This window comes from Atractosteus spatula, chromosome 3 (assembly GCF_055471065.1).
Source record: "Atractosteus spatula isolate fAtrSpa1 chromosome 3, fAtrSpa1.hap1, whole genome shotgun sequence".
NCBI lineage: Eukaryota > Metazoa > Chordata > Actinopteri > Semionotiformes > Lepisosteidae > Atractosteus > Atractosteus spatula.
The window spans coordinates 22,803,823-22,817,679 of record NC_142708.1 but is presented as its reverse complement, the minus strand read 5'-3'; the positions used below and the strand labels follow the sequence as shown (position 1 = coordinate 22,817,679).

The window sequence follows — 13,857 nt, the reverse complement described above, 5'->3', positions numbered from 1 at the left end:
TAATCATTCTTGATTAAAAATTTGTGGAAACCTCAAAAGGTTTTAAAATAGTTATACCTACAGTATAAAAGCACATCGATTTTGTTAATCTTTCACCTGTAGTAAAGATTTAACTGGCACTTGATAAAAAATGTAACAAGTAAAGTGAGAAAAAAAACTGGGTTAAACCATTGCTGTGTGGGTTGTACGCTTTATAGATCTGAGTCAGAAGGACTGGATTTTGCCTATTTCTAATGTTTTTAAACAATTTCTGAAATTACTCCTATTGAGTCTAACATTAATTTCCTCTGCAAATGTCAAAACTCAAAATAGCTTATGCTCTACAAAATATCACTAATGTCATCTCAGTTTCCCTGAATATAAACATTGTTTTTCTTTCATCCATGAAGCTCACATTAATACATGTTTGACAAACATACTAATACTTGTTCTTACATATTTGACAAGAACCGTTTTTGTAAAAGATTTTTTATCAAAATAATGCTACCCCCAACAAAAAGCATGAAGGAATGTGTTCACCCACATTTGTTCTATATAATGGAGGGGTGTGTTTGGAAACTATGAGTCAGAGCAGCAAACAAGCAAGTGGAAATGAAAGACAAGGGCATCTTAGATTAAAAAGCCATGATATTAAAGTAAACTAAAATGTAATTAAAACTGGTCATCTGAAACAGAATTTGAAGGTTAGGGCCTTCTGTTTTCATTTTTCTTTAACTGGTTAACATACAGTACCTGTCTTTTAACAGACTTCAATTTTCTCCAGTATATGTATTAGAAACATTAACTGCCATTAATCATGCTTAACTTCAATTGTTTTCAGTCTCTGTATTAACGAAGGTAATGCACACAAAACATCTGATTCAAGTGTTCACAAGATATTACTTATTTATTATATAAGATAAAATTATCCCTATAATTATTCCTATTTCTCCTTAACAGTTGCATGAAATAATTACTTTAGGCTTTCTATAGTTTTAAACTCTCATATGTTTCAGTTCAAATGGTAACTGCAAATAAAGCTTCACTCAGAAAAAAACAATATTAAATTTTACAACTAAACTTCATTAATTCATTATAAAGTAATTATTACAATAAAGCCTCTTTACCAAGTTCTCAATGAACATCATGAGAGTTCTATACGGAACATCAGAAGCGAACAGCAACAATGACTCTAAATGCATACCATAACCAAACTCTTAATATTTGAACTGATATGACATAAATATTGATTTTCCAGTGTTTACAAAACAAGATTTCTGTTGAGTCTTAAGAAGCTGTGAAGTCATGCGGGGTGTGTTCAGTGGGGAGGCGGAGCTCTATATTGTTAATGAACCTCAGCTGTGGGAGTGGTTTAAGAGCACGCCCAACACCAAGTGCAGAGGCTCAGTAGTGAGACAGCTGGTGAGAAGCTGTTGGTGCTTGCGCTGTTAAGAAAACGTTCCTGCCTTATACAGTAAGTACGATAAGGGGATGAGCTCTGGGAGCAACAGTCCCAAAGGGGATTGTGAAAGAACAGTCAGAAAAATCCTGGACGGGTACAGAGAAGAGCAACAGTCTCAGAGGAGACTGATGTCTGCTATGGTGTGACAGCAGGGCTGTCAGGATATCCGCTGAGTAAAAGGGTTTATGAGTGTACACAGGTATGTTAGTTAGTGTGCCATGTGTCAGAGTAAGTGTTTCAGAGAGTTGGAAGTGGTAGAGGGACCCTCCCCAGGTGATATGATGTATCGGGGGAGAGAGTAGGATCCATCAGGCATCCAGCCTCAGGAGTGGGAAGGCAGTGGTGGTCAGGCACAGGGAAGGCGCACAATCTGGGCTGTGAGAGTGAGGCGCCCGAGCGATTGTGTGTGGAGGTTGTGTACTCGTATGTGAGAATGCTGTTTGTGGACTACAGTTCAGCATTCAATTCCATCATACCCAGTCAACTGGTGACAAAGCTCAGGGGATTAGGTCTGTGCAACTCTGTCTGCAACTGGCTGCTGGACTTTCTAATCGAGAGACCACAGGTGGTGCGGATAGGTAATAAAACATCAACACCACTCACCCTGAGCACTGGAACCCCACAAGGCTGCTGTCTGAGTCCAAGGTTGTACTCCCTGTTCACTCACGACTGCACAGCAAGACACAGCAACAACCGCATCGTTAAGTTTGCGGATGACACCACTATAATAGGACTGATCAGTGATGATGTTGAGTCCACTTACAGGGATAAAGTCATACAGCTGCTTAGGTGGTATCATAGCAATAATCTCGACTTGAATGTAAATAAAACGAAAGAGCTAATAGTGGACTTTTGGAGACACAGGCCACACACTCACAGCCCACTCAGTATTGATGGAACAGAAGTGGAAACAGTCACCAGCTCTAGGTTTTTGGGAATTCACATTTCTAAAGATCTAGCCTGGAAATCTGTGAGCGAAGGGCCCAGATTTCTCAGAGTATGTGACGCCATGTGTCTGTGTTACCCCAAGGACAGGGCCGATGTCAACACCACTCTTGGAGGAGAGTGCGTGAACCTTCCAGCAGGCTGAAAAGCCTCTTGTCCATAGCGTTGGGCATGCCTATGCATGTTCAAGTGGTGGCCACTACCTCTTGAGGTGTCACAACGTATTAAGGTATTTACTTGTGCTTTAATATTGTTAATAGAATTCGTCTCGCAGATCAGACTTTCTACATGTACAAAACTGTGCCAATGATTTGTCCAAGCAGTTTCAAAAGCTTAAAATAAATCTTTAGGGCAGTTTTGTACATGTAAAAGAACACAAAATGTTTTCAAAAACTCATTATCTTTAATAAGTCCGACTCTTTGCCTCAAAGTATTAAACTGCAATGATCACTGAAGCATTTTAGCCCTGAAAATATGTAGCTTTTTCATTTTTTCTAAGTCACTGGGAAACAAACTTGGATTCTATGTATACTAATCAGACCTCCTTTAACAGTTTTCCATTCTAGATACAGTAATATCCACAAATTGTATTTCGTACTGTGATAGATTATCATTGGTTTATTTATTAAGTCACAACCATTATTGTTTGTGCATTTATTTTAATAAATCCTAATATATTCATTGTTCATTATAAAAGTCTATCTGCAGCTTCTCAAGTCAATCACACATTGTAATAATTCTACTGTTTTGAGTTGGGACTCTTTAATATTTTTGGACAGTTAATTCACAGCACTATTTTGTTCTGCATGCAACCATAGCATTTAGTTTTTTACAATACAGCAACAATTTTATAATGTTAAGTGGGATACCTCAAAGATTTTACACAATAGCCATTTTGAGCATTTAACACAAAAGTCAGACCATAGGAACACCCAAAAACAAGAGTGGCAAGGAAATTGATTTTTATTCAGCATGACACAAATGAATACTCCAACACGCAAGGAGGAGGAGGAAACAGACTAAGAGAGAGAGAGACAGAGAGAGAGGAAGAAAAAATGTCAGGGAGGAGTACCTTGGTTGAATCAACACTAAAAACAAGATTCTAGATAAAAAGTTTAACCTTGTTAAAGAGATCTTGCCATTCTGATTTCCTTCATAAGGAATCCACAGGCTAAGGACATTCTCTCCTAGAAAGGGATGCATTTTTAGAATTGGGAGAGAGACTTCCATTCGCCTTGGAGCAACCGGATTTATTGGAAAAATGTTCACAATGTTGCAAATGAAATAATTAGTAAAACAGCAGATTTTCTTACCTTAAAATGCACAAAACACATCTGGCACAACATAATTTTCCAGTCTTCCTTTTTTCTCGATGCAAATACCCAAATTAAATATTGAAACTGTACAAAAGCACAACAACCACTCACATGTGCATCCAACATGTGCAGTTATACCCCAATCTTATTTTTTGCAAGCCTCTATTAAACACAGGCATTAATATTTCCAATTCCACCACAGCAGTTTCTCAGCATGTCCATAACTTCAGCCTAATATGTTTTCATTATTAGTGTTGTATTAGCATTGTTTTGTTTACATACACAGTTTTCAACAAGAACTAACTCACATAAATTAGGTCTAAATATAAATTGTTCCCACAAATGAAGACACATTTTCTTTTGGTTACTGCAAGTGATAGGGAAATTAAAGGGATACAAATAAAAAGACCAACCATGAGGGAGGTAATTGCTGTTTATAAAGTGTTTGATCCCAATAGCTGATCCGAAACCTTCTTTTCAGAACTTCAGAACGTTTAAATGGTAGGTATGTGACCATAGTTTAAATTTGTCAATGGTATATGTGTGTATCCCACTGTAAACTCATATACAGTATGTAAATTTGGACAAAGAGTGTATACTGTAATTTATTAGCAAGAATAGCAAGAAGCAATGTGAACTGTACCAACGTAATGTATATAATCAAAGATCTCTCAATCAGCAGGTTATATAAAATGCAAACACTTTATGTTAATTTTATAGATATTCTGATAGATAAGGTTGTGACTTTATAACCTGTACGCAATTATTAAATGTACTCTGTCAATTATGATGTCAGAAAACAAATACCAAATAAATCCACATACTGCAAATGAATAGCATGAAAAGTAATGTCATACAAAGGTGACTCCCTCTGCCATGACGTAATACTGACCTACAGTATGTTTCAATTGCTAGCCACCATGGTATGTTTTTATCTGAGAGTGCTCTAATAATGATGCCATTCACTGAAGAAATAAAAGAGAAAAAGAATCAACATGTTTTTGAGAATACATAGGTAGGTTCTAGTCATACTGCAATACAGCTTTCTGTGTATGGACACAGTGTTGCTAAGAGAATAAAACAGGAATATCTTTCTTGCATTGATCACATTTATTTAAGACAAAGCCTAATTATTCTGGGATATTCAATTTCTATTTTATTTCCTAAATATGTCTTCATGTTTGAAAGTATGCACATTGAAAATATTACTACTGTAGCATACCAGAGACATTTCCTTTATAATCATAAAGTGCTGCATCGAGAGCAAATTTCCATGTGCAAACAAGTCTATTATTTGTAAATCTGCACTAAGAACAATAAATATGGATGCAACATTGTTTCTGAAAATTCAAATATTTGCCCATACAAGCAAATCATAGATACATTTCAGTCCTAATGTTTTTGTAGGAAATAAAACAATATTAAAAGCAGCATAGGACAGACGAAATTTGGCCAATAACATGACATCATCATCACTTAAATGTATATTTGCTGTAACATTTTATCTACATTATAGTTTCCATTATTAGTATAATAATTTGTGTCATAGCTGCATGTACATGACAGATAAAAAAGGGGTGAAAATCCAAAGAACCCTAGATAAATCCCAAAGAATCGCAAACACCAGACACAGAACACTTGTTTCCACTCATTTTAGAATGACATGCATACAGTATGTCCTAGCACTAGGTACAGGACCTGCACATCTATTTTGGTAGGTAACTAAGTGCCTTATTCTGTCATACATAATTTTGTATATTTTGTAGAGTATTTGACAAATATAAAGCATGAAATGGACACATTTCATAAGAGTTTACAAAAGGTAAAATGTTTTTTTTTTAATTTCCTGTTTGAGGATGGCCACCCAACAAAAATATGATTTACACAGAAAAAAATCCATGCAATGTGAACGTTCCTTCCTTTGATTTTCCCTGCTTCCATCCGTGACATCAAAGATTCAGAGGTCCAGTGGATGTCTAAGAGTGCATGCTGGTGATTACATTTCATTTGAGGGAAAACAATTATGCAAATAACAGGCATTTAAAAGGTGGTTTCAAAAACTGAAAGTGATTAATTCCCATCTAGGAAATGTGTCCTCTGAGTGTCTGCACAGATGCATATTATCACCAGAGAAGTGCACCTACTGTACTGTACATACTAAAATCATTGTGACATACCCAGCACTAAGACAGCTACTGCCTTCAGGGCTGATTGTGTTGCACTCACTTGGGTTTGTGCTGGGGAGAAAGAGCAAGACTGACATATGAGTGTGGGTCAGAGTCCTTGGTCATAGTGGGCACACAGGATGGAAGATGTAGCTATTTGTTATATCACTCTTATTGTAAGCCTTACCACCACTGAGAAAGCACACATAGTCAAAGACCCATCCGTCCAGTCTAGCTCGTAAAAATACATGCTTTAAGCAAGCTTTTTTAGCATGACTGAAATCCAGAGTTTTGCTTTTCTTTTATTCTTACCCACTCTTATTAAAAACCTGCCTATTCTGTGTTTCATAACTTAAACATTGCTTAATAGATACACTAGTATTGTCTGCAAGGAAATTATTTTTTAATTGAAAAGATAAGAGATGAATGAATTAGCACAAGAAGGTTTAAGATTACATCTTCAAAACACACCCAAATAGCCATAATTATCAAAAGCATCACCCTTAAAGTTAATTTGACTATAGTATGAAAATACAGTTTTAGAGAAACTTATTTTCTGTTCATCAATAAATAATTTCCAATTTTGCTTTATAAAATGAGCATTATATTATTTTTCTCACAAAAAAAATATAAAAATATTGCTTTAAAATATGTTTTCATACCTTCAGTATGAAACATTTATCGAGATCTGTTTCTTTTAGCATTTGTGGTTTTCCTTTTTCTTATGACCTTACAATACTGAGCCATCATAATCTTCAAAAAGTAACAGCACTCCTGAAGGGTTTGACTGCTGTCACTAAGCCAACTACTTCACTGCTCAAGATGAAATCATGAACTACTACTGCCTGCTCTGTGCGTTGCAGAAGTAGTTTCATGCATGCATTTTACTTTGTAATTTTTGCTAATGCTATTAAAAATAAAAAAAATAAAGAATTAAGGTTCTTTACAGAAACTTACAATGAGTCTAGTGGTTTTATCAAGAGCTTGTTGAATCAAGAACATGCTGTAATCCGCAAAGCATTCACAACCTTGAAATCATAGTAAAAACAAGTGGCGCATCCTGCACGCAGTCTACCACATTTACATCGTAGCAAAATGACTCGATTTTTTTTTGCTTGAAGTCTCCGCTAGTAAATGAAGGGCCCATCTAATTAAAACCAGATGCAAAGATTGGCTTTGTTAACTTGCAGCGAGGGGGCAGGACATGAAATGTGATTGAGAAAAAATGTCTGATCGTAAAAATCATACTTACAAATTGAGAATTATAATGCCCAGTATGAGTTTAAGATTTTATTTTAAACACAGACAGACACAAAAACTAAACACCTAACCTTAAAATAAATCTGCGTTGATAACGGCAAATTGGTCGTTGCAATTATACTGAAATGACGAAAAGCAATTATTTTTCCAATTTACTTCGAAGTACTTGGAAATGTTTACATTCAATCTACTTGTGCTTTCGCTTGAAACCTTGGCTTTAATAAATCATTGTTACACTAAAATACAAATATATATTTCCAGCTGTCAAGAGCTGTCGTGACTTAATAATTTCAAACGGATCTATTTTTAACAATAATACAAAGAGGCATCAAAAAGGCTCAATTGAAAACAATATATGAAGCATTGTTTTATAGAAGTGTGATATGAGGTGGTTTTGCTTTAGTCACTTTGTTAAAAAAAAAACGCACGGTCACGTCCCTGTACACGTAACATGCATCGTGTCAATAAAAATTAATAAATCTTACGCGCAGATGTGGAGGTTTATGTGTCTGTGTATGTATTGGGTGGCGGGGGGGGGGCATGAATGATTTTTAAATTTTTAAAATATATGCCTCTTTAAAGTAAATAAATAATATATACACAAGGCATATAAAGCAATCGTCATTTCGTAAATATAAAGTTAAAACTCGTTAATTTTCTTTAAGACAATTCTTTAAAAGCAGAATTTCCCAAACTGATAAAACTGTATATTTTAGATACAGTAGCTTTACTCATCAAGACCTCAGCGCATCCGCAAGCCTTTTCGTTCCTCTCACCTTTTACTGTAAAAAAGTTTTTTTTCAAGTCAGCAGCATTTAAACAAGCATAAAGCCCAAAATAACACCACTAACCTCTTTGAGTTCTTTTGCTACATCCTTCAAGTCGCCCAGGACAATTTCTAGATCCTCCACAATTGTCTTGATCTGCTCTTTTACCTTGGCTTTGGAGGCTGTTCCCTCTGACGACTCTGCCTTTGATTTCCCTGACATTCTTGGGTACAGGTCAGGAGATTTTTAAGGATCACAAATAAATCCCTTCGCCACAGTAAGAAAAGTGTGCCCCTGCATTTTTAGGGTCTGTGTTGTACACTTTCCTTCACATTGAACAAAACTGTACTGAGCCAGGGCTGCAGAATCCTGGCCAGCACGCCTGCGCGAGAGTCCATATCAAAATTAGAAGAAAAAATAAAAATAAAAAGATGCGGCTGAAGTAATGTTACATAAAAAATCCTCTTCTCTGTACACTCCATTGCATTTTGTATGTAAAAAATAACAGATCCACTTTGAATCCAAAGGGGGACCGTTTCTTTCCCTTAAGTCAGCCCGAAGTCCTGCATTTTTCTTGATTTAAGAAAATGTATCTACTGGAATCAACAGTATGAAGTACTATTTTCTTGAACTGAGCAGGAGAGTGAAGAAAAAAGACGAGTATCCAAAGATGCGCAGATAATTAGTGCAGAAATCACCCTTCTTATAATCTGATGGTTCCCGACTCTTACCTTCAGTTTAGGTAATGCATGGCAAATGTCCACATCAAGCATTACAATACCTACTTCTTGGAGTATCTGTATTTTCCTAAATCACCGTGGAAGAAGTAGTTATATAAAATAAAATGTAAACAACTGAATAGTTTACAGATGTAGCCATTGTTAATAACTAAAATGAACTCATTTGATAAGACAGTTCTCACGCATACTGCTGCTGTGAAGCGGCGCTGATAAAATTCTAGCGTTCACTTCGATATTTGACGGCAGAGATTGAGATCATCTAGTGGTTACTATTAAAATTGCAAGGAAATGGTTCACAACATTAACTAGTCGCCTGCTTTTTAGTTTTTGTATATAAATAGACCCTCTTTATGGATTAAGATTTCTTCTGAGCGCTCTCCCCTGACATAAAGAGCCCATGTCTTTCTATACTTCGCTTTTGGATATAGCATAGCATAAGTGTTCCAAAGAATCTTGCAAAAACTAATGACATTGTCGCCGACTCGGCGCCGATGATAGTGCTGCTCTTTTCGTGGTAGTGCCAACGCTTTTCTTTATTATCCCCCCGACGGTTTAAAAAAAACATTAGCTATCAAACGAGAAACGAATGGGCAGACTACCAACCAGTGTGCGAATTAAAAATACAAGGTCGAAAACACTTTAAAATAGCTTTTCCTAAACCCATTAGTGGACAAAATTCAACGTAAATCGTCCGACGTTGCTTGTGCATTTATAGTGAGCGCCATAAAAGCAATAAAAAGAAAAAAAAACATCTGGCTTTCCTCGACTTGTATTAAGAACGGTCCCTTGTTACCTTTACAAACACGAAAATGCACTACTTAGTTGCAGACCAGAGGCACTAAGCAAGGCAAACGCGATTACACTGCTCTGAGACTGTAACCTAAAACAAATTGGCATTCACTTTGCACAACCTTGACAAGGTCTGATCTACAGTATAAGTTACGAAAGTTAGCTGGAAGGATAATTATGTTGTGTCATTTTGTTTTAAAACATTCCAGCAAACATATAATTGCACGAATTTCATGTCTGTACAGTATAAATGGATATTAATATTCATTTATCTTGTTATGTAAAATATGAACTACAATGATATAATTTGAAAAATATTTGTTATAAATAAGCACGTACTGCACATGCTGAAATTACAACTACAGTACATCGTTAACTAGATTATATATGCGAATAGGTACAGGTTAGAAGTATACTGTAGTTCCTACTGTATATACATTACTGTATGTTTCTTATTATTATGCGAAGATAATGCAACAATGTATGTTTAAAACATAACTTGTTTTAAACATAAATTGTTTATAACATAATATGTTTCATAGTGTTAATGTCATACTGTATATGAAGATCTGTTATATGTGTTTGTTAGATGTTTTTTTATTGAATATAATATAGATTTGTTTGATGGGTTTCATAAGTCAATACACTATAACAGTACAGTCCAACAGTTTTTAGAACCCTGACAAGTATAGAGAACTGAAAAAGAAGTGTTTCATTAGAAGCGTTTTGGCGGGTCCAGATTCTGCAACTCCATTAAAAAATATGGATTAATCATATTCAATTAATTATGTAGCTACTGACTGCTGTATTATTAAAAATGCTTCTCTTCCTGATTTTTAAAAACAATTTCATGATTGCAGTCAAGACATTTTATCCATACTAAATTATGCTTAGGAAAAAAAATGGTCTTGATAACTTGATGAAGTGAGTCTAAGCACTTAATAAATGCTTCTTTTGAACCCAGAAATACACAACATGAAGCAGCAATATAGAAAAAATATTTAATATATAATATATATATATTATGGCAGATCTTATGGTTAGCAATGTATGGAAATGAGAAACACAAATCATAGACTTTTGTGACTGGCACTAGAACCAGTGTGGGTGGGTGCAGTGAGAAATCAGTGCTTTTAACAAGTACAAAGGTAGTGTAGCAAGAATGTTAGGCAGCTATTAAGATTTTGTGGGTGTTTAAAAGGAAATTTGAATGCTTTGTGTTAATAAACAAGTTACATGAGCCACAACGGAAGCAGGGGCAAAATTGTGTTTGCTCTCTATTTCATGAACCGAAACTGATATACAGTACTTCAGTAATAAATTTTAATATAAAACAACATGCACACTTATTAAAAAGACAACTGTTTCTGTGTGACTGATGGTTATTTATACTCTTATTTTAACACAAAACACAGACAATACTGTACATGTGTGTTATGTAATATAAAAATGTTGCGTTCAATCTGAAACAAGCTTCACAAAAGTTTTTGTTTTAGATTCTGATACCATCTCCTGCTTCATCTCCAGTCTACACATTAGATTGGGGTTATGAAAAGCACAAGTACATTTCTTTTTTGATATTTTTAAATACAAAATGCTTCTGTGTTATCTTTTGGTTGTACTGCAAAAAGCCCACTACTCTATACAACATAGCACAGTTGTAAAAATAAGAAATAATATATAATAATATATTAAGTTATATATATTAAGTGTAATAAAGTTTACAAATAAGAGGTGGCCATTTGCCCCATCATATTTGACTGTTTACTAAAATCTTACAGATCATGGGATCACATCCACTACTTTTTGAACAATTCAAGAGACTTTGCTTCAACAATATGAATTTCTAGTTTGTTACAACTTTTTCTATGTATCCCTAATATTTTGTAGCGTTTTATGTTTTTTCCCCCCACATTATCTAATCTACGCATACAGTTTACACTCCCATCACATAATTTTATAACAGAAATTTAGGAGTAAGATCAGATCCTGATCTCACCTACTTCCTCTCTCCTACATATGTATCTACAGTATACACCTTAGCTTCCCTTCTTGCATATCTTACACACTACCCTTGTCATTCTATCTTCACTCTTGTGGCAGCTCCAGAGGTCATTCCTAGCAAAAGGGAGGATGGGTTTGGTCAGACTCATCTTTATGGAATTACAGCCATTCCTTCAGTTTAGGAAGCCATGCCAAAACAACTCAAATACATTTCATCTCTATTTCACAATTACATTAGGATCTGACCAAACTAGAACTACCAAACTAGAAATAGCTCTAGTTCAGAACTGCAGTTCAGAGAATATTAAATCAGTATTCCATATACAGATGCAGCCATTCAAAGTGAGCGGTACAGACACGTACCGGAGGTAATTGGCTACGGTGTCGCGCATTGTGACGCACGATGACGCGCGGTACCGCGGTACGTGATTGGTTGACCGACAGGGGCACTTGTGGTCCGTTGGTCTGTCGTAGAAAGATTTACAGTAAACGTCTTTACTGTGCCCGTTGTAGTATTGAATATTTATATGGAATTTTACCACTGAAGGGAAATCTTAGTAGCTGAGCATAAAAAGAATAGGAGCATACTGTAACGCGTGTGAAGGCCATAAACGATATTAATTTTGGAAATTAAACATACAGTATATGGCTGGTCTCGGTACTTTAAAGAAAACATACACACCAGTATTCCATTTCTCCCTAAACATTTTAAGCATCAAAGTCTTTAACTAACGAGATACCGGAGTCAACAAGCATACTTTTAGAATTTGATTAAAAGGGAATATAATATGGAATCTCGTATCTAAAGAAATTAATAAAGATATAATTATATTCATGTACCGCAACACAAGAATAGTACACGCTGTACATTGTCTGTTGATAATGTTTCTGTAGTGCTTTTTCAGCACTCTGCATGTGACCTTGCCGGTGGCGCTGTGGGTTAGGTTCCTGACTCCTATGTCACACAGTCTGTAATCGAATCCCACTGTGGAACCGTGACTTTTTTTAACAAACATTTCTTTGAAAAAATGAAACGTTTCCCTTGGTCAGAGATTAAATAAAACCTCACTCGCACCAAACAAATTTATATTTCTAAATATCACAACATGATCGAATTTAAGTCATTTTAATAACAATGAATAGTCACCTAGGCGTTACAATATAAACATTTATATTGATTTAAATCGCGTTTTGATTTAAACCGCAAACGCAGGTTTAAATATATGTGTTTTTTGATTCACAATCAGACAAATGCAACATAAATTGATATCTTTGTTCATGCACAAACAGTGGCATGTTACATTATTAGTTTGGGTGTCTCCTCTTGCCAGAAAGCTCTAAATTGCATTTTGAGTGCGGTTTTTGACTTTTTCTAAATTGCAACCCATAAATAAAGCTGATACAGTTTAGACTTATTTTAAACTGTATTACAGCAGCACAATGGACAATGCAACGTAAATTGCAAAAATGCACTTGGAATCTGTCCAAGCCCTACTTGTCAGGCATTTTCGTTTACTGCAACGGACATAAAAACTCCCTTGCTTTTAACAGAGCGTTTCATAATTTCTAACTACGAAAATTATTTAAACTGCGACACTTATCATTCATTCCATTCCATTCCATTATCAGTCTTCCATTTCTCCCTAAACATTTTAAGCATGAAAGTTTTATGAAACGGTGCCCAAATATGTGATTGCTGTATGGAATGAATTTTAATTTTAAAAAATTATTTAACACGAAAATTAAGCTGTTTACATCTTCTGCCTGAGAACAGTTACCCGTTGCTACCCAACGCAGAAACACAGCCACTAACTAGCAAAGATAGGACATTAGCTAGCCAATATGATAAAGAAATAAATGATTATTTTATTTCTTTTGCACATTTATTTGAACATTTCCATCGATTGTACAAGCACTTGGAAACTGTCCAATCCCTAGTTCATCAGGCATTTTCTTTTACGCTGCAGGCATTCTCCTGGTCTGGCGCCGATCTGTGTCTTCTAGGATATAATGCCAGCGAACTCTTGTTTTTATGTCCACTATAACAGACGGATCTCCTTTGCTTTTAACCGAGCATCTAACCCCTCTGATTGGAGAAAAAAGATGTGCTGGTTTGCTATACATACTGTACCAGGAAGATGATTTCTTTCTATTCGAAACGTGTATTTTAAAAGTTTAAGAAGTAAAAACCTTACAGCGTACACAGATTTCTAAACTGATCAGGATCGTTATCTTTGTCTTATCCATAATAATGTTCACCGCTCTGTCCAGCAAATTAATAATAAACTTTATTGTATATAGCATTTTAAATGAATAAGTAATTAGATTGCTCATTAACCTAATCGCTTTTTCTACATAAACACAGCATGATTGCTCTCTGAAAATGCTTTTTCTTTTTATTTAGGCTCAGATTTCAACTATAGATCGTAT

General features: G+C 35.3%; 1 protein-coding gene across 1 annotated transcript in view; it reads right to left on the bottom strand.

Annotated features, from left to right (window-relative positions):
* prr16 (proline rich 16) overlaps window positions 1–8,116 on the bottom strand; it is a 102,482-nt gene extending 94,366 nt beyond the window's left edge. The window contains exon 1 of the mRNA XM_088910918.1: window positions 7,979–8,116. Coding sequence (XP_088767044.1) covers window positions 7,979–8,116 — 138 coding nt within the window. The remainder of the gene's footprint in view (window positions 1–7,978) is intronic.
* Window positions 8,117–13,857: the final 5,741 nt, after the last annotated feature.